Raw genomic sequence first — 26,334 nt, 5'->3', positions numbered from 1 at the left:
CTTTTCAGCTGTGGAATCTCTAAAGGGGCATGTCTCACCAAGAGGGAGGTGATTTACCATCCCATTAAAACAGATCAGGAATAGGGTTTGAAGTCCAGAAGACAGATAAGCATAGCTATGGACTTTTAAAATACATGACAAACTTTTTACCTAACTTGAGTTTGCTTGTCTCTTACTTTACTGCAGGTCAAGATTTTTCTCTTTGCATTTCATTTATTAATATTATCACCATTTCAGGTGTACTCATGACTTCTCTTTTCCTTTGTTAGAATCTGATTGATCTCTTTGAGACTTTCTACAGTTCTCCCAAGATGTATACGTTGGTCTGCACTTTGTTTCAAGACCCATCCTTTGCTTAGTTTTCTTTAAATCTTTCTTTGGACATTTTTTTTGTTTCATTTTCACACTGAACCCCTATTTTATCCTGAGTCAAAATTTCATTTCCTGATGTACCTATTGAACTCCTCTGCTTCTCAGTTTCTATACCTTCAATCATTCCACTGACTTTCTCTCATTTACAATGTATGCTGTTCTGCACAGACAATTGTTCAACTGCCTCTGTAAGATACAACATGTATTCACGGCACTTTATAACAGTGCAAAACAAAGGTTGAAAAATCAGATCAATAGTCAGGAAATTCAAAATGCAAATTCTGAATACCCTGGCTGTACTGGAAGTGTAATTTTTCCATGTAAAAATATAAAGTGTTCAGTAGAAACAGCAGAGAAAATACTATGTATGTACAAAACCTGTTCTATATGAAGACCTGCCTTCCCTCTGCTATCATTTATGAACCATTGTAAAGAACTCCACACTAGTCAGTTTTGAACTAATTGATCCAGAAAATGTTACTCTAACCCCAACAGTCATTGTCTGGCTTTCAATCTAATGTAGGAGGGCTTTATCTACTCTGGTAGTGACTCTTAGTATGTACCTTATTCTATATTCAGAATATTAAAATTATAAAAGTTACATAGGAGAACTTTAATTTCTCAGTCTGTATTAACCTAGATGCTGCGATTTATTTTTTTTCTGTTTATGTTAAACAGAGAAGTGATGAGTAAAGCAAAAAGCAAAACTCTGAGGCACTGATGTATGAGATGCAGCTTTGAACAATAAGCTGCCTTTAACGCTATAACTTATGCACTGTACTCCTGAAGATTATTTCACTACTTACAGCCTTAGCAGTTGAAGCACAACTAAAATGGAACCAAAGCCTGCTCAAAGTTCTAAACTACTGTAACATTTTGAAAATCAAATTAAAAATACTCAGTCATACTCCAGGAGGATGCTAACTTTAAACATTCCTATTTTAACATCTTAAGTGTGATTTTCTCTTTAATGTCTTCTCATTTGGAGTTTTTAATTAAAATTAAGTTGAAAAGAAAATAATCATCCACACTTCCAGTAATGGGCTTCAGCTATTTAGGACATACAAGGTCAAGGAGATCAATGGAAGTATATGTGTATTTTTCCATGGTCTCCCAACTCAAAACCAAGTAAATCAATCTAATGCAATGTTTCCTCCCAAGACTTTTAAGCCCTCCTTCCAAACAAGCTTAAGCCAGAGATTATCACATGCATTTGACAAGAAGTATGCGTGGAATGAGTCAGGTCCGAAGCTGAGTTTACAACAGTTACAGTTAAATACGCTGCGGCATATTTAATATGCGTATCTGTAGATTTCACCAGTCTTGTTTGCCCAAGGACTATAATTTTATTTCCTTGAACTTTTCCATTCATTAAAGAAAAATATTCTGAAATTCTAAAATCATGCATTTAAAACTGTCATTGCTAAAAACATATATGTGCATAAAAATTTATATTTGGCTTTTATTCTTAGTTTATTTTAAGATAATCTAGGTACTTCTTATTGTTATAATTTGCTCTTGAAATCTAATAATATCTTTAAGCCAAAATTACTTCATGGAATAGTGGCAATGTACTGGTAAATGCAATACTCTAATAAGACCTATGCCATACTATAATTTAAAAGCTTAGTTGTTGTATGGTGCTGCAGCTATTATAAACTATTGAATAATTCTATATTATACTGGTTGGTTGCTTGCAGTGTTCTAGTTTCTGTGACATTGCAGTTCATCAGTCTGCACAACATACTCCACAATTCTTCATGTCTTATATTTTTGTGCTCTTGCAACATTGCTGCTTTCATTACAGTTAAGCCGGATGCATACAGACATTCACTTAAAAGAGAGGTGACCTGTTACAAGCTTTAAGTTCCGTCTTTTTCATGTAACAATTTTCATAAGAAAGAATTTGCACCTAATGTGACTGGCTTTATTTAAATAAAACAAATGATTCCTTTAAAAATTTTCTTGATAATAAATAAGTACAGTCATCCACAAAAGTCAGGTAGCCTTTTCTGTAATTGTGGTGAATACTATTTCAGGCAGATGGGAATGCTTAGTTCTTTGTCATGGCAATAGGCACATTTGAAATTATCTTATGCATTTATCTTTACAGCTTTTTGCATAATCAAATTTAATCTATATGACAACAGAGAATCATCTGAGAAAATATTTAGCTCTTTCAGATCTGATAAAGTTTTCTACGAAGCCCCCACTGGAGTTTGAATATATTATCTTCAAGGATTTTTGGAACTTGCAAAATTTCCAATCAGCATTTTACATTTTGCCTGGAGCAGCATATCAAAGCATGGAGCATTTTATCAAGCATACCCTACCCTCTAACTTATCCTCTACAATTATGTATATGACTAGCTCAAATTCTAGAAAGTGTTGAGGCAAGGAATAGTGTGACAAGAATTCGGAATTTCCAGGAAATACCTAGATGTGAACTCATGATAAAAGCAGCTGAAAATTCAACCTAATACAGTTCTGCAGATCAGCATATTGCAGTTACAGCCTTTCAAATCTGAAAATATCCTAGGAATCATTATAAGTCTGCCTGAAGCTCTCAACTTTGCAAGCTTGCAAACACCTTAACGCACGTTGTTAAAATTCCTAAGTCCCAAGACCATAATTCCCTTATTAAATGACCAAGTATCACTTAGATATTGTCGTTTTCTTTTTTAGCTATGTTTCTCAATAGCTTTACAACAGGGAGAGTTTCAGTTGGAAGTCTTGATATGTGACTATGCTGTTTAATAGCTTGTTTACAAGAAATAAGTTAATATACTTTTATTTCGCAATAACTGTAAACCATTTATTTTCATCTATACTAAGTAGTTCACACACTGTTCTTTAAACATTGAAGATAGAACTTCACCTTCTACCTCAATATCTCTTAAAGATCTGGTATTATTGAAATTCTGTTCTGGAAAGTGTCAACATCATGTGTATCTCACTTGTACTTTAGCTAATGAAATTATGGCAGTAATAAAATCCTTATTTTACTATGAGTGTAGTAGAACAGTAGTAGTAAAAGCAGAAGTAAAATTAAATCAAAGAGGAACCTGTGTTCCAGGCATCATTCACTTAAAGCATTTAATACTGAATTTAAGTCAGATTTGGAGAATAATTTTGCCAACTAGAAAATGTAAAAAAACTTTTGAAATACTTTCAATTTGAGGCTTAATTCACAAGCCAGATGAAGTGAAACTAAAACTAAAGCAGGTGGCTCTGTTACTATTTTGGTCTGAATGAACACAATAATTCAGTCACTCACCTTGAAGGTGGAAAAACCAAGTTCTAATCACTTCTCTCATTTGATTCAGAGTAAGCAGGAAAGTACCTCCACACTATGACACCATACACTGGCAATCCCATGCTGTTTGCAATGAATATTTACATGGTGTATACAAAGTGCAACAACTTACTCAGGGTACCACTGACAATATATTGCTTCTGTGAATCTCCTTAATATTTTAATATTTTGTTTTTACTGAAAATGTTCTTGTGTGCAGCAATTAATTCAAAGCTGAATTAAACATTTTCTTTGACCTAAGATAATTTTTCCCTGTATAATGGAAATGCATTTAGCTTCAGGCTGAAATTGAATAAGAAGAAATAATGAAAATGTTTCCCTTGTCACTATTTTATAGCCTTTTCCACTGCAGATCTTGCAGTGACATTGCTAGCTAGCAATAAAATTGCTCTGGCTTTGATCCATGACTCCATCTGACCATACATCAGCCTTTTTAAGAGTGACCATATTAAATAGTGTATAATATCAACAGCTTTTATACTCCAGGTGGCAGAATCTTGTCATTCTGGCTAAGATCTCAGCTTTACAATTTTTTTTTTGTGTGTGTGTGTGTGAACTTGCCTAAACTGGTAGGCTATTAGGACAGAGTATAATCTGACAAATAAGATCAACAATTCTGGTGGTACTGTTCTATCACTACCTGTGTCATCTTTGAATGTCTGAGTTATTAAAATTGACTTCAGAATACGGAATTGTTGAAAAGATTAGCTCTATAATTAAGCCTTACTAAAATTTTTAAATAACTCTTACCTTTAGATTATTTTACTATCCAATATAATAATATACTAGTTTATATTGATGTTGAGTGTGAGCCTTATTTTGATGAGTAAAACTAAAACAATAACTGGAAGGAAACCACGGCTTCTCTTACATTCAATTTTTCTCAAATGAAAAAAATTTTAAATGATATTTCAACAACATAGCCTTTCTTCTTCCCAGGAAATATGATAAAAATTGAAAGAAGAAACATGGGAATAGTGATTTGCAGATAAAATATATGAAAGCAACTGTTACACACCATGTTCTTTTTAGGAACTTATGGTATTGAGGCTATAAGCACACTTGCAAATACATAAGGATTGCAAAAACTTCCATTGTTCAATAATGAATCCAACTAAATACAGCACAATTAGAAAATGATCTAAAAATATACATGGGAAAAGACAATTTTCTAGTCTCAGCTTCCAATAACTAAAATAAGAAGTGTTGATGATAATATCAGAGATATTAGTTAAACTTTCTGATGACTGATACTGCCCCCATCAAAATATTCTGTCCTCTAAGCAAAGGATGCAATCGAGTATTTAAATTATAGCCAACTTCCAAAAGCATGGTATAGGCTTTCAGTGAGACTGTTGGCTTACTGTATCATGGTTCATCCAACTAGTGAAAACCTTACTTACAGGAAGACATCATTTTTGCTTGCTCTCCAATGACAGAATTGTGTCTATTCTAATAGTAAAGAGTGAAGTACAGAGATCTCCTCAGGGCTTCCAAGAACTCTACCCTGTGGCATTTCCCATGTATTTCAACATACACAAAGTACAGAGAGTTGTTAAGGAAAAGGCAGATAACCCCTTGGGATAATTAGGCCTAAATTTAAACTTTACAGAGAACGTTTAGTATCTTCACTGAGAGAATAAAAAACAGACTTCCATGGATCAAGATTAGAGGAATTAAAATTTAAGGGCATACCATAAAGAAGAAAACAATGGACTGTAACTGATGCTTTTCATCTGACCTCTTTCTCTCTCCCTCTCTCTCAATCACTGTTTGATACTGGAAGACATGAATTCGTGAGAGCCAGTGCTGATGAAAAATGCACTAGAACTTAACTGCATTTCAGAGCTGCTGGTGTCAAGGGGACAAGTAATGTCTGTGTCTGTCAGAATGTAAATTAAGTCGCTTCATATGATTCGCACTCAAGATCCAGAAAAGAACGCAGCCAAGAAAATGACGTGACGTATTTGGCAAACTTGACATTTAATAGGTAATTTGTTATCATTGTCAAATTTTGATCCTCTGTTACACTGCTATTATGCTGCAATAAATTATAGCCTGCTTGTTATGACTGATTGCGGAATTTTTCCAGACCCTAAGAGTAATGCAGATCATTGTCTGAAGACCCTTTCAGCTTCAGGAATATTAGAAACTGTTAGTTCTTTTTATTCTAGAGTTTTTCTCTGGTAAAGGACATAATCTTTCTTTAAAAAAGCTAAATAGATATAAATAAATATTGAAACCAGTCTTTATAGCTGGCTTGTCTTTAGTACCTCCATTATGGTGCAAAACCATCATGTGGCAATTTTCAATGACATGAATACTGTGTGCAACTCAAATTCAGGAAATGGCCTGCTTTACTGGTAACTTATTCAGTAAAAATTGACACATCATCATAGAATCATAGAATGTCCTGAGTTGGAAGGGACCCACAAGGATCATCGAGTCCAACACCTTGGACTCAATTTGTGATGGATGTCACAACACTTCCGGCCAGGCTCTCTTGGGACCTGCAGTTATGCAAATGCAGCAGTATATGGCAGTGGACCCATTCCTGCTCATGAGCTGGTTTCCACCTTGTCAGAATTCAGATCAAGCATCTAAATGTTCATCCTGGGACAAGCAGGGTTAATACTGTGAACAAAGCACTAAGCAGATACCACAGGGGTCATGACATCATGTGAGTTTGTAAAATCTCTTCGTCGTGAGGCAAGAGACTCGTCACAGAATTGGTTGACGCAAGCTGAAGGAGAGGGTTTCCCTGTATTTGAAAGTTTAGCATGGTTTCTCCTTTTTTTCAGTAGAAAGAATTTAACATAATTCAGTGTCACAAAGATACTTAGCTACTGTTCAGCTGGATACTACAGATTAAAGTTGAGGTATCTGAGAGAAATAATGAGCCAGCGAATGACAGTGAAGCACTGCTGCCCCATCACAGGACAGGGGGAGGATGCAAGTGGAGCACTATCGCATCTTGCACATACGTGTGAGCAGGGTGTAAGTTGTTGGTCATCACTATACCACAAACATAGCCCACAAGGAAGAGCCCTGTTGTTGCTACTTCCAAAACATCACTCAGTACTCTGGAAGTGTATGGATGATGTACAAATACTTGCCCATAGACAAGCTCATATAGAATAGCAGACAGACACACACATTTATATATATGCACACACACATCCATTAGCAGATACTACCGTTCAACTGAAGCACTTCAGTTCTCACCCACTATATCTAGGCCTGTTCTGTGGGCAAGTTAAAGGACAGTTTCTACAAAGCAGTTAGGACATTTCAAAATATATGAAATATGCAAACAGCTTTTTCATTCTAAAAATGATTCCTCACTTTCAAAATTATTTAAAGTTGAAAACAATAAGATAATGGAATTGAAGCCAGTGTTATTGAGTGTAGGTGCTCTGAGTGTGCTGCTGAAAACTGATTTAATTTTCCTGAGTGATGATCTTCCCAAGATTCTCTATGTTCATTTTTAATAGCCATAGTACTTAGCCTAGTACTTTGAATACAAAGAGGACGCACACTCTATTCCTAAATTGCTGCTATGTCTAGATATACAATTTTCGTAAGGCATTGCAGGAGGTACTTTTCCTAGAAGCCACGCAACTTCAGTAAGAACCTTTTTAAAAGCTTATCAAGATACGTTACACAATAAACAAGATGAAGTTCAGCAGAGACAGTAACATCAACTGTTATCCAATTCGCAGTTGATTCTGCAACCACATTTACGCACATTAATGTTTTTTCATGACAGATACAGGATATTGGACTCAGTAATCTGAAGTTTGCCATATTAGTTACTATGCAAAATGTTCATTGAATAAAAAAGGATGCAGGCAATTGGGTGTCATATTTGTACGTAAACCTGACATAAAGGTGAATTAATTATCTGTCTCCGGCCCAGCTCTCAGTCTAATTATTTTCTCTCTTTCTGGAAATAAATGATTTTAACAGAATATCTTTCAGAAACATTTTCTAATTGGTCTGTACTCTTATCTAATCTGTATGTGCACAGAGCATCACATGAAAAATGCATGCACGTGTCAGGTATAAAAACTAATACTGTGTCTCAGCTTGGGCTGATAACAAGTTTTGTACATTGCAAGTAATAGCTGAACCTTGCATACCTCTTTGTCTTTGCTGGCAAAAACTGACTTCAGATGAGTCAGAAGCCAAACTCTGCCAGGTTTAACAAGTGTCCACAGGGGATGAACAGATAGAATTATTTATTTCTATTAAGAATGCCAGAGAGTATATTTTACAGGAAGTAATTTCATTATCTGTTGAAGTGCTAGCGTTCGGCATTGCAATGCAAAAAATTCAATGATGAATTAATTTGATCCACCTCATTAGCATCCAGGCACATTTAGTGAAAAATGCCAGAATTGTTACTTGGTTCCAGTCACCAAAGTGATAGGCTCTGAGCTTTAACTCTATAATTAACAGATAATATATATAATGTATAATATATACTATAGTGTATCATGCATAACATAGAATGTATCATATAGAATATGATTAATGTATAAAAAGAGGTAATATTCAAAATCATATTGCCATTGAGAACAAGTTTCAGTAAAATTTCACTGCAGAAAGAATTCAAGTTTGATCACCATATCTAGAACAGTAAAAACTAATAGAGAACCACCATTTTACGTAACAGGAAAGCTCAAGGAAAACTAGGAGGAAAAGATCAAGTATACCTCGTATGTCTTACATCTGCAAACGAGTATGCAAATAGCAGGTAGAGAAACTGAAGCAACTCGTAATTACAAGCAACCATTCTTTGCTACTAATGGGTAATGTCTCCTTTTAGACATTTTGGTATTTATTTCCACTATTTCAGATAAGTTTAAGAGTGGATCAAGCTCCTTGAAAAAAATGCGGTGAGAAAATTTTTACCATTTCTCGGTGAATTCCATGTCATATATTTATGTATTAATTTTTTGCAGTAGTTCTCACTTACTGACTCACAAAATATATCCTTATGCCTCTTATAGTAAGTGCATATACAGAGAACACAAAACCACTCATATATGAACGGGAAACCCAGTCTATCATGTATTAATACATCCATTACCAGAAAGGACTGAAGGAGAACAGTATAGTGTAAAGTTCTTTCCAAACACGTTCATATGTTTGTGTTCAACAAACATATGAATGTGTTTGTCAAATTAGGTCTATAGACAGGGATTACTGACAAACTACCTCCTTTTTGAAATGGTCTTGCAGACCATATTATATGCACTGATGGTCCTGACATATGAAAAAGCTTAACTCAATCTCCATTTGAAAAAACTGCTGCTGTCAAATGGAAACAAAAACACTTCCTCACACTATCCCAGACCTGGACAAACTGCAGTGTTACCTCTTACGTACCTGAGGCACAATATGTAAAAAGGCTGGCATCAGTTTCTAGATACAGGAGCACTGTCTAGTTAAAACATTTCCTATAAATGACTACACTGAAATATAAGCATCCTAAATGGATTTTATGGAAATATTGTGATACAGAATAATTCTGATTTTAATTTTATTGAAACCAGAAAAGTTAAAATGCCCATTAAAATTATCATTATCTTTCTAAAAGAACAACAATTACTAATCATGAGTTTGCCATTTCCTTGCTTAAAGTGATTTTGAATTTTCTATATACTATGCCCATTTTCTACATGAAATGAAATTGATCCTTACTTGTTTGAATTTAGTACTAACTATTACGAAATCATATTAGACATTTCAGCGCCTGTGTCTCTAGGATGCATTGTGCCCTGAGTGAGAAAAATAACTTTGAATCATTTTACTTAGCTATTAAACAATTATACTAATGTTCTTTTACAGCTAAAAGGTTTATCATTTCTATTACTAAACTTAAAATACCTACTGTTTATTTCCACTGTCTGAGAACCTCAACGTGACTCATACAACCAAGATCCTAACTAGAGTAATCTTTTCCGTTACCTGATTGTCTATTGTTTTCTGACTCAAACAAGATTGGAATTTGAAGAACATACATTATGCTGGGTCTATGTAACCTGTAACAATTATCCACCTTAATAACCACACTGCAGTATTTGAAAATTGGCAATTATTCATTTTGCCATGAGTTAGTAACTGGATGAGTGAAATTGTCATTTGTGAAAAATGGTATAGTAAATGAGGGATTAGCAATGTCACACTCTCCGTGAAAATATGTCCTCTTGCTTACACCTAACAAAGTTTATGTTCAATATGGCTCCTCTTCCCTTCACTATACAAATGTTATGTTAACTTAAATCAATTTCATCTCTAGAAAGAAAATGTTTTAAAAAGCAGAAAACTAATTACGTTAATAGAAATTTCACTCAACAGTCAGTAAAACACAATTCATCTTCCTATAGACTTTTAACAAGTTGACACAACCTCACACAGCTACCATCAAATGCTACTTAATAAACATTTTGTGTTTAAAATAAAATAAGCTAAGTCTGTTTAAAAGAATACGCTGATCTGGATTTTTCACAGGAAAGCCATAAAAAATAGAATTTGTATTTCTTGTCCTTCACTATAAAACTAAGGTCTTTACTCTAAATTGACCATTCAGGCTTTTCATTTTCTGTGGGGAGAGGCACCTCCATAAGACAATATATTCTGTCTTCACACCAACACCCAAGACAGATGGGAAAAATTCTCTGGAAGTTCCTCTCTGTCTCAGTCTCCCCCCAAAATCTATAGAAGGACACTGAATAACTTTGGCTAATACCTAAATTTTTGATAGCTAAAGTCAAAAAAGATGAATCTATTTTCTCATGCCCTTGGTCAGAAATCCTAGTTTGCAGTAAGTGTTTTTCTTTTGTTGCTGCTTGTTTGTTTGTTTGAGTTTTTTGTTTGTTTCTTTTCTTTCTTTTTCTTTTCCTCCCTATGCAGATTGATTATTTTGACTGGAAGTTTCATCATCTCATAGGCATACGGTTAAAATTCTTACTGCATTACACGTGCCATGCTGTCAGAGACATGTTAGTCTGCTCCATCTAGAAAGCTGACAGGGAGTCCAGACTTTCAGTCGCTCCTGTAATAGCATTAGATCTCTGATGTGGTATGAGGAAGGTTGTTGTCCGGTTAGTAGGCAATCAATACAAGTGTGGGCAAAATTTACAGCAGAATAGATAAGGGTAAAGGGAGAGTCATTATAGCGTAGTTTCTGATGATTAAATAATACCCTAACCCAGAAGCAAGCCAGGTTTTTTTCCTCCATAAGAAACCAACAGGAACATTTGAATTGTTCCTGTTCAGATAAAGGTATCTGAACCTAGCCAGTACCAGTTCTGCATATTTCTGTCTCCTGAGTAAACTATTAGCATACAATAAATATTCAGATTTTTATATATACCCAAGTAACTCAGTTCTTTATGGATCCTATTTAGAGTCTGTAAAAAGTAAAGAATATGGAAAGAAAATTTGTTTAAAATGTACATGTTTTAGGAATATTTTTTTTTAAAGTAGAGCTAATATTTCATACCTGAGTAGTGGTTGCTTTGGATAAGAAGGTTGGTCACTGTTTTGGCATGGCTGAGGTTTCTTTGTGACTTGCTTATAAATATTTCTGGCAGTTACTCCAATCCACAGCATAGTAGAGAGTGTAGAATAATGTAGTACTATGCCGACCTGAAAAAAAGAGTGGACAGTTAAACAAGGCAGTAAATGGATCAGTAAAACAAGAGATTTAGAAGAATCCTACTGCATAAAGGTACAGGAAAAAGATTTTTTTAACTGAATTTGTAAGAGCATCATTTTTGTCTTTCTCTCTGGTTATTTCTAACCAGGGAAAACACTTTTAAGAACCAGATGGGAACTAGTATTTAACCTATCATAGATAATATCTGTGATACCAGATGGTATGTTATGAAACCAAGACTGTAAAGACATTTGTTTTCTAAGAACCTGATTAATGACAACTTTTTACATCTGAATTTAAAGTGATGCAAAGCTTAGATTGTGTTGCAAGCTCTGTTAGCTCATCATGACAATGCAATTTAAAAACTAATGAGAGGTCAGCATTTTTGCTGCTTTTTGCTACTATTTCCTTTCATTTTTCAGGAATATCCTGTTGTAGTTCCCTCTCAGTTGCATATAGCCAGGGTTGACTTCTTGTAATGGGATCAAGTGCTATTTGCCTAAAACCGGATTATTTTTAGACATATTTTAAGGCACTTATAAACTTGGCCATACAATTTCTAAAATTAAATGAAAGATCTTGGCATCCTCCCTTAAAGGGAAATACAAAGACTCAACAGTGTTATTATCATTTTGTCTCCAAGAAACTGGTGTATTTATCTTTGAAAGTAAAATAAAGTACAAACACCTCTAAAATACTAACATCTCTCTTATATTAGCAATTGTTATTAATTACTATGGAAACACTAATTGGAATTTTATCCAATCTCCAATGCTTTACTACATCAGCTAAGTTTCCATCTGATTATATAAAATGAGGTTACCTTTGAAGCAAGAACCTGACATTTTGCAGTGACAAGTAAAATATTGCTATAATTGGAAAGCACATAAATGTTTAAGGAATACAGAGAATTGCTGAATAAAGCTAACACAAATATATTATAATGATTTATTTGAACCGGTGTTCATTTTTGCTCAACTTAAAACAAAATAATTGATGGGTAAAGAAAAAAAATTCCATGAATTTTGTTTATATTTAGTAATGTAGCACAAAACTTGAAGATAGCAGCAAATATCATTAACAGAACACTCTGTAATTTTCTCTGGGACTTGTCTGACACATTAGACAAGGGAGTATTAAGCCTTCATAGCTGTTGTCGCTTGAGGTAAAAGAAGCAGAAATAAGAGAATGAGACAACTTTGTACCATCAGCTGGCAGACGTTGCCAGTTCAGTGGCTAGTGCTGTCTGGACTTAATTCATATGCAGCTTGCAGCATTTCTCTAGGGATGCAGTGAATATGAATATAGCTGGGAGGAGAGTGAAGGAATAAGGCAGGAGGTAGGAGAAAGGGAAGAGAAAGGAGGAGAAAAAGGAGGTGAGAACTGTGAGAAAGAACTGGAAAAATTCTAGAGATTTGATTTATAACCTCTTTCTCATTTCAGCACAGCACTGCTACTATGTATTCTGTAATTATTCTGCACAAGTACGCCAAAGTGTCCACAAGAATATGAACAGCAGGGATGAATTCCATGTGAGAAGGCACCTACATGTGAAATTTTGACACCGTATGTGGTCATATATACACAAATGATGAGCCACTTAAGTGAACGAGATTACTAAAAACAGTACAATAAAACAATTTTATTGAAGTTTCAAGGAGGCAACTGAACTGAAAACATCATTGCTGTGCCACACCTTAGTCAAATTACATTTCTTCACAGCATGCTTATATTTCAGCAATTAAGTTCCTTGTGATACATGGACAAATCAAACAAACATGGACAAGAGACAGAAATGTTATCTTCTGTACTAACTCTTTAATAATACGGCGCTTTCTTTCTCAAAAAAAGAATTCCAAATATTTGCATTTCTTGCTTAAAGGAAAAGAGGATATATCTTGATGACACAGGACCTCCTCCTGACTGACAGATTTGAAGGACAATGCTGACAATCTGGAAATAAAATGTATATGACATAACAAAAACCTGGAGTTTGGAAGGATGCACTGAGCTGTTATACTAAATTCCAAAGGGAAGTGTACCCTTTTCTCTGTGTGGTGATGATTTTGCTTCTTACTTCCCATCACAAAATATGCTTTCTGGACTAGAATTTTTGCTTTTTATTCACCCATCAGTGAAATTTAGTAAAGAAATGCTTGTCACAGCTCGTCTTGAAAATTCAGTGTTTCAAAGTGGTTGGCTTTGCTCTCTGCCTCTTACTTCCCCATAACTCCACATTGACATCAATCATGCCATGGAGATGCATCTTCTTCACTGTTGCACTTAGGGGCTGTGGCTACTCACTCTTTTGTCCCTTCAGTAGGAGCACCTCTTTCTAGCTCTCTTAAGCTAAGAAGACATCTGAGTCCTATGCTAGAAATACACAAGATACCAGCTCAACAGAAAGAGGAACAGGGCAAACAGTTTTGTTCAGTAAATTCTCACTGAACTCTATGAGCACACGTAAACATCAGGTTTATGCACTAAAGAACCAGAGTATGAATTCACCTGTATCTTGTTATTGCATTTGTGCCTCTACATTTTAATAGGCCAATAAATAGATACACATTAAATACCACTTAAAACTATTTTCACTGTAAGTGGAACTTTCATACTTCACACAAATTTGTGTGGGAAGAGTTAAGTTTTCTGGACAGAACAAAGGATTATGACTGAATATATTACAATGATGACCCTTATTCATAAGAAGATTTTCCACTGACAGGACAAATGGTACAGAAAGAACTTGTCATGCCATATGCGTTGAAGCCAGCATTGCACCTAAATCTATTTAATAGCCACAGATATGTGGGGAAAATTTTCTTGTTTCCTTGGACTCATTTTTTCCACATCCTTTGCTCTCAGAACTTATTTTTGTAAGCACCAGCCTACTGAATAGAAGATTACTCTTTTCTACAGTAAGAAGATGCTGTCTGTATGTGCTCCTTCAATAAATTTCAGTACCTTAGAGGTAACTTAAGTTCCACACCATGCAGTTACTATGGTAATGACCAGAATACACATTTAAGCAAAGCATTTTGGCAGAAAAAGCTCTCTTCATCAGCTTTAACTCGCACACAAATTTCTTTGTTTTCCCCTTGATTTTAATTTAATCTTTTTTTTTTTCCCCAATTGTAATAATTTTTGAGATAAGATTGTCCTTTGTCAGCCAGTTCTATTTAAAGGATGATCCGAAAATGCACTGACTTTCCAATTAAATCATAAATCCTGCACTGATAGTGAGTGTTTTCACTGAGATGAAGGTATTTGGGAATTTCTGTGCAGTCTATAATACCAACGGATGTGAATATCTCATGATCTTAAAAACATTTAGCCTTAGAACAACCCCATGACTCCTCAATAGGTAGAAAATTTAGAGCAAGAAGTTGAGACCCAGAAGTCAGGTACCTGAGACCAGGAAGGACAATATTCAGCACAGCATGCACACCTAACTCCATTATGTGCAGTCTTTAGCCATCATAAATTGCTGCTAATAAAGTTCCTAGCCACCTAATTCCTAGTCTTGCTTGTCCATATGACTAGCTCTGTTCCTGTCTCAGCAGAGCTGAATATTGCAGCACCTTTCCCACCAAAGACCACACAAGAACTCCTAAAAAGCATTCTTGCCTTGAGACACTGTAACTGGAAAACTTCATCGTAGTAAATTAATTTTACATCCATTCTTTCAAAAAAAAACCAAAACAAAACCAAAACCAAAAAAACCCCAAACCAAAAAAACTAGAGCAGAAAGAACTGCTCTTTTCCTCATCTTTCTGTAATACTTTTTGTATCTACAGCTCCCACCTGAGACATGGCACATAGCCTTAGGACCTCCTTAGTTTAACGGAATTCAAATCCAAATTTTAGATTTGCAAGGATAGTATTGTAACTTCCATGCTACTGGCTAGTATAGAACAGGCTTTGCCTTTGTTGCTGAAGATTTACTGCCTTACAGAAAGGAATTCACAACCAGCTTCACATATGACACTCATCAGGGAGAAAGAAGATCTGAGCCTTGCCAAATGTTACATGGAAGCTTCTATTTCATAAACCATGTATGAAGTTCTTGGAGATGTGATCAAAGTGCTCATACCACTCAGTGACTGGTCACTAGGATAAAAAATTATGATTCTGTCTCACTCCCTAACTTTTCTGTCTCCTCAGTTGTGTGCCCCTAAGCCTATTCTTCATACTCCAACACGCTGAGCTGGCAGTTTCATCCCCTAGTATCCACAGCCTCATGACTATCATGTTCTCCTGGAAAGCAAGGCGCCAAGAGATCGAAGTCTTTCTGACTAAGGGTACAGAATCAATGCCTCCTGCACACGGGGAGTGATCCAGCTACAGTAGTGTCTCCTTCTGTCTCATTCCTCACATGAAAGGAATAAGCTTCCTTCTGCCCTTTGAAGGAAAGTAATCTGAGACCCTAGCTCCGCAAGATGGAAGGGGCTGACTACATCATCCACTAGCAGGCTCAAGCACCTTCTGGCTAGTGTACCATCTCTGACTGATCCCATTCTGCAATGCCTAATACAACCTTTGTCTTGCATGAAAGATTTTGCCTTAAGCTCAAGACTGTGGATTCTACATTCACTGCCAGCATTCAGTCACACCAAGAATCAGTGTTGTATGTAATCTAAACAGTCCATAGATATAACCTCATTCACACAGGAAATCTGTGAAGAAGCAATCAACTCTTCCAGACCAGTAATCTAACATCAGTTTTCTTTATCAGTCTTAAAGACTGCATAGCACATACACAAGTGAGACTGCCTATAGAAAAATCCTCTCTGAAACAGGTATGCGGGTTTAAAAGGGAGTTTTAGATTCCACATAAAAATAAACATCCTACCATCTCTGAAAACAGTAATTTTTGTGTGCAATACTTTGCCTTGAAGCAGATATGAAAGTTTCTTTCAGCTATCTATCACAGAAGATGGGTCCATTTCCATAGCATTAATTCCTGCTGCTTAAAATGAGACTGGGACACCTCATTTAGAAGGAGAAGTTATCCAGCTGAAGTTATTTTAAAATCACCCTTTTGACTTGGCTAAGGATGTTGCAGTGAAATTTGTGTGAAAGTTTTAGGGATAATTACAATAAGAAAAGTGGAGGTTCACTGGCTTTGACACCACATTTCAGTGATTAGGACAGAAAATGCTTGCACTTGAAATCTTCCCCTATGCACTCAGGAAACAAAAAGTGCAAATTACATTGCAGCAGGGTGAAGCTGCATTTCGAATTGTAGCGGATGGAAAGATACCTGTGCTATAGCAACACTAACGGTGTTACGCATGGCATATAACTGAAAAAAAGGAGAAAGAGACAAAACTGATACTTGAGGGACACACAAGCCCCAAACAGCTATATAAAAATACGTTTCATTAAGCTGAGTGATTTCAAGTATTGCTATATTCCACACACAGAGAAAATGAGTGTTGTCCATCCCACCACCACTTACACAAGCAATGGGAAATGTTCAAATGTGTGAGCTTCTTAGAAAACTATTAGTAGGTCTGACCTCCCTTCATCCTAGCTTTGGCATAATGAATATTAATGCACAGAGTAATCCTCTCAGAGTTATCACAGGAGAAGGCAGGCACTGGGACTCACAGAATTTTGAAAAACATCGCTGTCAGTAGGCAAGAAAGGGTCTGTGGTGGGGTACAATGTCCTGGAAGTGAATGTTTGTTCAGCCTGTGTTACCAGCTGTAGAGGTCTTGTCTTAGATTGTTTGGACTGTTACATCCATTAGCCCTACCTAATTATATCAGACATTTTCTAGCAGGAACAAGAGAACTATGTGTGTCTTGTGTGTCCTGTATCTTTCCTATATTTTAACTGCAGATGATATTGTCTGTTGATATAGCATGGTGTCAGATAAATAAATAACTTTATGAAACTGCTTAGAAGGCATATCTGAATGGATCCATTCAGTTTCTCTAAGTGTGCATGTTTCTCAGCAGCTCAGGATTTGGCCCTATACCATAGCAAGAAACAGTTTTCACTGATAATGCATTTAATGAAGATACTCCTGTAGTCTGTGTATTACTCCTAACAGATTAATAATAACTCATTTATCTCAATCAATTTTTCATTATCGCTGTTAATACTTCATTGTTACCATGCAATCTGCAAAGTAAATAACGAGACAATGATTGTAACAACAGATGGTCATTGTGATGATGTAATTACATGGCCATGGCTGCCCTACAAACTAATCTGCTACCTTCACTTGCAAACTGCAACGAAAAACAATGGTAAGCGATTCTACAATTTGCTGGAACTCACAGATTAATTATGACAAAATGCCCTAGATATTGTGAGATATTTATCTCCGACTAATCTAGTGGACAACTGTGATATTTAAATGAATACCATGTAACATACATAGGTCGACTTCACACATAGAATGTTACAGGTGCTTACAGAACTACATATGCTGTTTATTGATGGTCCTGCACAAGTATACACAAAAGGCTTCCAAAGCATCCCACTGAAAACTGGAGTGAAAACTCTTACTCTAGTTATGCAAGTTTTGCAGTGACTCTGATGTTGGCTGATGATTCTAGCTGTTTACACCCATTCAATCCAACCAGAAGAACCAGATAATTGAGAGGCAAAATATCTGGGAGAACGTTGGTTTTATAAAGTGCTTTACTACAGGTAAATGCCAACAACATTCATGAGATCTGGAGCACTTCTACAAAATCTGAGAGGAGAAATATTTAAAGACAAACAAATTGCAAAAGCTCTCATCAGGAATTACAGAAGATGACTGAAATGACTCTATTTACGCACTCTACAGACTCAACCTCTATACTCAGAGCAGCTGAAGCTGTGCCCTCCCTGTGTATCTCCTGGTACTATATATCCAGAAAGGATGAAGCAAGAGAAGTGAAATAGTCCAGCAGCGCAAACTGGGGTCCATAAATTGCAAGCGTACTGGTCTGCTTTGTCTCCTTAGATTGAGTTGTAATTAAAAGACATAATCATAGTATAAACTTTAAGTCGCCCAAGTATATATTTAGGGATCACTCAGTAAAGTCAGGACCGCCCTCAGAGAAATGGTATATATATTACAAAAAAGCAGGAGTAACTTTAGTTCCACACATTCAATCCAAAGGTCAGAAAGGACATTAGAAATATTTGGGAGTCATAGTTTTCAACTATGCTATAGAACAGAGAGATACTATGATTTTCAAGTATCTTTTAAAAATAAGGGAATCTGAACTGCAGAGAAGTTAATGCATTGGTCAGCCTCCCACAGAAGCTCAAGTGACAATCAAACCCTGAACACTCCCAGTGCTGGACTTTAAAAGACATGCTTATAATGATGACTTATTCTGAAGAACTTAAGATCCAGGAACAATATATGAAAACAAAGAGTAATACCAATATTATATTAAAAGATACAGTTTCAGGTTTTCATTCTATTAGTAAGAATTACTAAGGCATATACTTACACCTTGACATATAATTGGATATTTAATGCGATTGATTCCACCAGCAAAGACAGCAAACGTAAGAGCAGTATGGAAACAGAAGTTGAGAAGCATGTGCCATCCTTTTCTACTTATTCGGATTGTGCTGTTGAAAAATCACATTTCAAAATTAAACCCCAACATATCAATTATGAAAATCAAGCTTTGAAAAAAATGTTAAGTAGAATTAAATTCTCTGATTCTTTAACACCTACTCACCAATATACGTATAGGAGAGAGCCTGATTCATACAGCAGTGAAATCCATGGTAAAAGGTAAAATAAACGGTAAAAATTGTAAAGAGTCTATTGACAAGCATCTACTGACTTAAAAGTTTCCTCCATCAAATCAAGCATTTAAAGTGGAGTAATAAAAGCAAAAGTTTTATTGCATAGCTTCAGATATGCAGAATTTTAACAAGACATCTCTAAAGGATTAAATGGAAGCCGAAGATCAGAAGTCATTGCATTAAGTTCACTTAATTAATATTTAGCAGCTTCTAGAGTACAATACATTCCTATTCCTTTAAATTGCTAATGTTCTTTAACAGAACTATGCAGTTAAAATGGCATTTATATAAATCTTTCATATAGAGGAAAACACAAGTTTTCTAAAACCAAGAAGATTTAGAATGCAAAGAAAGTTTCTTTTATCCAACAATAGTTACCAGGCCTTCTAACCAAACTTGCTCTCGGAAGCCAACACCACCAGTGCAGCTCTCCAAAGTGCTGCTCTTTGACCGGATTTACCAGACAGTGGTTTGATAGTGCTCCTGGTTTTATATTGACTTGTCAAGTTAGAGATCTTAGGAACAGTGTGTACACCATTTAGATATGTGTCTCAGGAAAGATACAGCTTGGGAACAGCTTGAGAAAAACTGGTATAAATCACTTTGCTGGTATTACAATCCACTAGTCATACAGATAACTTTAATTTATCTTTTCAGTGAGGGTGAAAAGAAACGAAGTATCTCAGTGTAATGTTGACCATTTAACACAAGCACTTAAAATTAAATTCTTACCTGTGATGGACAATGTAGGTGATAATGGAAGCAAACAGGCACAATAACATAACTGCAGTACATGCATATACCACAGGGTGCAGAAATTCCCCTGGGTACTGGGGGAAAGAAAGCACTGTCTTAAAATCCTATGGAGAAAGGAAAATTATTTAAAATTGTTAAGCATGTGTGAAACCCTTAGATTTCATTTCAAGATGTCCTATCTTTTCTAGCTGTTCCCTCTGAAGATCAGAAAAACAAGATGATGAACTTTCTATGTAGATATACTTCATGAATTTACAATAACATCAGTCTGTTCTTTCCTCATCTGCATATACTTTGCAAGACAGAAATTAACCTTTTTGTACAAGCAGACATATCCTAATTAAAAAAAGGCATCTGAAAAAATGCGCAGAATATTACATCTTCCAGGCATTAGCAATATCTGTTCCTTCTCATAACATGAACTTAATGTGTGTATTTTACTAGGATTTTAAGTACAAAATATCAAATTACCATAAAGGTCTCTAAATGGCATACACATGGCTGCAGAAGAACCAAAGAACTATAAGCCATGAGAATACACTCAAAATATCCACTGACTGACTTGCTTTTATATTCAAATATAATTCCCAGTTGATACACCTCCTCTTACTCAGTGACCTTCACACTTAGTTGCAAACACCCTACTACCAATATCAATTCAAAAGCAGCTTGACAGCTATATTAACAGCAGAGTAAAGATTCCTTTTGGACCTGCTAGTGCCTGCCGACACAATTCCTCATGAAAAACATAATGAAAAACTTTTAATCTATTTGTAAAACTAACCACATCAAATTCACATTCTAAATTATTTGGTCTCACAAGTAAGAAATAATAGAAGTACTAAATTTGCAGGCGTGGTGGATGGGAAAGAAAAGGAGCCCTTTATAGAAAATTATGTCTTCAGACCATCTGGATTAAACCAAACATTAGAGGTTCACTGTAATACATTAAGCCACATCTGTTTGTGGCATCACATTTCTGCAAGTGCTATAAATTAGACACATGGACTGTCACCTGAGTGCAAACAGTGTCATCTACACACTCATTTCCATGGGCAGTGCACACAAAAAAAGAATATACTTCCTAGCACAGAAAAAGCTAAAACCTGAAAAAGTGCTGAATATGACAATCCAGCAAATTCTGACACTGAAAATACTGGCATACATTTAAAAGACTTTTTTCTTATTTGTCAGGTTTTGGTTGCACTGGAAGAATATTCAATACATTATTTTCCTGAGGTGAAATATCCCCTTTGGAGACCAGGACTCTAATGATAATACATTTCTTTAATCACATTTGCATGGAGAGAGCTGATTTCCAGCACCATTATTTATGTATATGAACTTGTCCATGTACAGGCAGCTAATGCTCATGAGTATATACAATTATTAAATCAGGGGGGAAGGTACTGTTCCGTTTAACTTCCAGAAAGGTCTTTAGAAATAACAGGTGCCCTAGTAGTCATCACTTTCCTTCATGCTAGCTTTAAAGGTCCCAAGATTGATTGCACCAGTTTCTCCAGATGTATATTAATAACAGTTTTAAATAGAGCAGCTTACAACATATATTAAAAAAACCCAAACCAAAACAAACAAATAACGTATGAACAAGATGGCAAATATATGTCATCACATCCCATTTCTCTTCAAGTAGTTCCTCAGCTTGCACAGGTACCTCAGTTAAATGCGTTCAGTCACCACGTGTCCCACACACAAGTCATCTCAGCCCTTCCCAGTTCACCAGGACTCAAAGTCAGAGGTGGAGTCACTTGCCACACAGGAATTCTTATACTGTCTCCTAACATCTCTTGCTACTCTTCTCTCAATCACAAGTGGAATAGAAGAGGAAAAGAACTCTGTCTTTTGATATGGTAGTTTTTTAATGTGATAGACCTATGCTCCTGAAGTTTTTTTTTTTTTTTTTTTTTTTCTGGTATGCATGAGTATACATTCAGAATGTACTAAATTCACAACTTTCAAATAATTATTTAAAAGTTTATAGTCTCAGAACTGCCATTGAATCATTGAATCTCCACTCAAACACCCTTTTTTTTGACCATCTCTTCTCCCATATTTTTATTTGCACCATCTTCCCATTAATTCTTTTACAGAGTGAATTCCTTGAGGTAGACTATTATTTACCAGAAATGTTTGGTGCATTTTTCGTTCATAGTACTGGAGTAATAATGTAAATACTGGACTATACTCTGCTTAAAATGATAAAATATTTAGTTCTAGCTCTTACTGATATAATCATTTTTTGGTTTATCAATTGTACACGGTCAAAATTTTTTATATGCACGTGCTTCAGTTCTGTACATTAAGAAAACTGTTACTATAACTACTATAGTAGTTATAGTGTAGTTATTTAAAGAAATATATACTTTTAATATTTCTGAAAAAGTACTCTGAAAAAATAACAAAGTTGTGAAAAAGGAAACACAGCAAAGGTACACATTTATGTAGCAAAAAATGAAAACAATTTTACTTCAGGTGGCATCATTCAGTGTACTAAAGAACTAGCTGTGAACAGTGTAAGTGCAATGATCAACCAAACACTATGAGCAGTGGAGCAGTGTAAAAGCAATTGCCATATGTCCTACAGGAACACAGCTATTTTGCCTGCAGAAGAATCAAGAACAATCAGCATCTTAAACCTAATTCCATTTTAAATTTTTTTTTTATTATTATCTCTTTCCTAATCTTGTACAGTAAATAAGTGGTAAAACTTTTAAATATCATAATGCATTATTGCATTGCCAATTTTAAGAGCTTTGTATGTTGGAAACTGATTTTGTTATAGATATGTAATAAATTTATCTTGTCTACTTTTTGATGATAATTAAACCTTACTGATCCATCAACCTCCTCCGAGTAATCCTCCGTGGAAGACAGCATGCAGAAAACAAAGTGTTTTTTTCATGCTATACACAAAGCAGCATAATTGTATGTTACATTTTTAAAAGGTAGGTTTGATTTTGATTCCTAGAGGGGATTCAAATGCTGATGATATTGAAAAACAGCAGGAATTATCTGTAGGAAAATGAATACACACAGGACTTTGACCATTAGAAACCACTGTCTACAACTACAAGGCCAGTGAAATGTCATCTAATGAGAAACTGTCATTCAGTCACCCTTATAAGGAGGTGTGAAACCAGTTTCTTTCAGCTGTAAATGGCACCGCAATATATAAGGCACAATAGAAATTAGTGATGGAAATTAGTGACGGAAAAGACTTTTTATCGGATATTCCATCCAACGATCATAATTATAAAAACATCAGAGTACAAATGACATTGTTTCACTATTACTTGAGACTTCATTCAAAAAAATCAACAGAAATAGACGCATCTACATCGATCGGTTAAAACTCAATTGAAAGTTTAAAGAGGTATAGACAAATTACATACCAATGGCAGCCCTGAGACATCTAATGGCAGATGCTGAGAAAGCTGGGGGGAAGAAACAGTAAACCAATCCTAAAGATCTGGTACCTTCACAAAGTCACAGCTGCTAAAAACACTCTAGCTTGTGCTGGAAATTTTTGAAATCTATTTAATTATATTGGCAAATTAAACATTTATTTTTAATATATTGCTTGTAATAGTATGACTTCAGAAGTATAGTCTAACTGGTTTTTATGTTTAAAGCAGGAAATCTGAAATTGTATTCCCCAAAGAAGGTGTATCAAACCGCCACAGAGAAAGCGCATTTGAACAATCAGTTACAGTAAGATTTAGATTCCTATTTGTATTTAGATTCCTCCTACTTAAAAAAACCACAACTTGAAAATTACATGCCAAATATTAGGATGTTTAGGAGCACAAGAATATTGGGTCTCTATGGAGAGCTGAAAACACTGCAATGCACAGTGAGCTGAGAGGTTGATGTGCTGAAGGGCAGGGTTGCCATTTGGCAGGATCTTTGACAGGCTGGAAGAATGCATTTACAGGAACTTCATGAAGTTCAATGAAGAGAAATAAAAAGTTTCCTGTCTCTGGGACAGAGTAACCCTAACAGCAGTACAGGTTGGGGGACATCTGACTGGAAAGCAAATTTGCAGAAAAGGATTGGAGGGTTCTGGTGGACAATAAATTGAAACAGGCCAGTGGTGAGCCCTTGTGACACATAAGGTGAAGTGCATATTGAACCATAAGCACAGAATCACAGAATGTTAGGGATTGGAAGGGACCTCAAAAGATCACCTAATCCAATCCCCCAAGAGTGAAGCGAGAGTGAAGGCAGCAGGCTGATGGAAGTGATTATTCCCTTCTATTCATCATTTGTGAGACCAAATCTTGACCAGTGTGTCAAGTTGGGGGCATTTCAGTACAAGAAAGACATCGACAAATTGGAAGGAGTCCAGTAGAAGCCACCAAGTTGATAATATGGCTCAAGACATAGATTCTAGGTCTTTAACTTTTGTCTCCTCTCTCCCAAGGGCTGGTCCATTTTACTGAGCTGCTTTATAGGCTGGACACCTTTACCTTCTGGTTGAAGCCACATCACCAAGAATGCAGGATCTTTTTAGTCAACAGAAAGCAAGAGCAAGACCTTGAGCCAGATGCTTGATTTGTTATAAAGAAAGCATATTTTGAAGGAGACAAGCCTGCATTTTAGTCCCCAGTACCAAGCCTGTTTAAGCATTTTACAGAGTGAATAATAATTGTTATTAAGCACAATTTAACAAAAAGTAGAAGTAATCCAAGGAGAAAGGAATAAAAGCCGGATCTTGCTCTTATGAATGCTCTAACTCCAAGGCTTTATGCAAAAGATTGGCACATTTAGGAATGTTCTGAAAAAAGTGATCTTTTCTGGGAAGCTGGACTCAATACTGTCCATATGGGCTAAGTATTCTCTGTTAGGTGAGCAGGACATGCCAGCTAAGGACTTAGGTATATGCCTCTTTGCCAGGCCTCTGAATGACAGCAGAGTCTAGAAATATAATTAACTCTGGGAAGCATCTATGCACATGCAGAGGAATCTAATTCCAGGGAATTTTCAGTTTCTACTATACCAAATGTTAATTTTGCAGATAGCAGACAAACTTTCTGGATCACTTTCATAGTCTTTGGCACTTAAACTGCTAATGTCTATTCTGTAGGTGTTTAAACACAAAAAAATTTGAAAAGTTCATTCTTAAACCTCTTTTTATAAGCAGCTTGATTTTTCAAAGTACTGAACCACCTCTCCACAGCCTGTTACGAGAAAACTGTGTGTTCTCTATGGGGAAAATGTCAAATACTGTAATTATTTCAACCTTCTAAATGACATCTCTGTAATACTTCCCTGACTCACGAATTAACTTCTCAAAAGGCTTAAACAGGTTGTTTAATCTGGAGAAGACCTGAAACATGGAAGTTTAGAAGACTTATTCCAGAATTGAACTTCATGAATAGGCATAAGAAATTCTGTAATTTTCTCCAGTCACACTGAAAATATTGAAAATGTAGCTTTTGTGGTACTGTGATCCTATCAATTCCAAAAGACTTAAAAGATTCAGGGAATGCTTGTAAAACAACAGGAGAAAAATCCTGTAAACTCTTATTATAGCATCATCCATTCCTAGTATCTTGCCTCTTCTCAATTTTTCATTCACACCGTTTTCCAACGTTCACTTCCGAAATAGTTTTAAATTTGCTCTGTTTTTGTCAGCTCTGTCTCCTTGGCCCTAATTATCTCACATAGTCATCCACTGAACGTATGCTATTTTTGCAAATAATGACTTCTCACAGTCACAAAGAAAAAAAAATCCAACAAAAATCCCACCAATGTTTTTTGGAGTAATGAGATACATTGTGACAAAACAGGAAAGGAGTTGTTTATGATTTTATGTTCCTTTAACTTATTTCATGATTACAATTAAAAATGCTAGCAATATGTATTAATCCATTTTATGTTAATTGAGAACTAGCATACTTAGATTTAAGCATTTTACTAGTGTTTGACAGATTTGAGGAAATTACTATTGACAAAGCAGTCTGAGGGGGAAAAGGGAATGCTGTATACAATTACCGTGATATCCATCACTATTGACTTGCCGTTCTGTTCTAAGAAAAATGAAAGGAAGAACAAAGGACAGCGTATGTCAAAACATATTTAGCAAATTTTGAAAGTCAGTGTTGCTGTTGGATATTTTTGTTATCTCCTGAAGAATTTTTACTCAGATATACTATGGCTACAGGCCACTAGATTGGTCATGAGAGACACAAACATTGTCTTGAAAAATTTAAATATTGATATACAGCTCAGTTCACGAAAGAGCACAAATACATGGTATTTATAGAACAAATAATTAGATACACCAAAGCTTCAGAAAATATAAATTCACACTTCTACTCCAAAACAGAAAAATCATATTGCAGAGGTTCATAGTTCAAAACCCTAGAGGCCTTTGGCCTCCTCCAGAAGAAACTAGAGTGTGGCTGTCTCTCTTCCTTCTACA

The 26,334-nt window shown here is 35.6% G+C and overlaps 1 protein-coding gene across 1 annotated transcript in view; it reads right to left on the bottom strand.

Annotated features, from left to right (window-relative positions):
* Window positions 1-26,334, bottom strand: part of LOC135990990 (adhesion G protein-coupled receptor A3-like) — a 272,534-nt gene that overhangs the window by 23,711 nt on the left and 222,489 nt on the right. Inside the window, exons 15-17 of the mRNA XM_065639202.1 lie at window positions 19,863-19,990; window positions 18,824-18,947; window positions 11,202-11,347 (exon numbers count right to left, since the gene is read on the bottom strand). Of these exons, the coding sequence (XP_065495274.1) occupies window positions 11,202-11,347; window positions 18,824-18,947; window positions 19,863-19,990 (398 nt within the window). The remainder of the gene's footprint in view (window positions 1-11,201; window positions 11,348-18,823; window positions 18,948-19,862; window positions 19,991-26,334) is intronic.

This window comes from Caloenas nicobarica, chromosome 7 (assembly GCF_036013445.1).
Source record: "Caloenas nicobarica isolate bCalNic1 chromosome 7, bCalNic1.hap1, whole genome shotgun sequence".
In the NCBI taxonomy this organism is placed as follows: domain Eukaryota; kingdom Metazoa; phylum Chordata; class Aves; order Columbiformes; family Columbidae; genus Caloenas; species Caloenas nicobarica.
The sequence above is the reverse complement of the archived record's forward strand: the minus strand, read 5'-3'. Positions and strand labels throughout refer to the sequence as shown.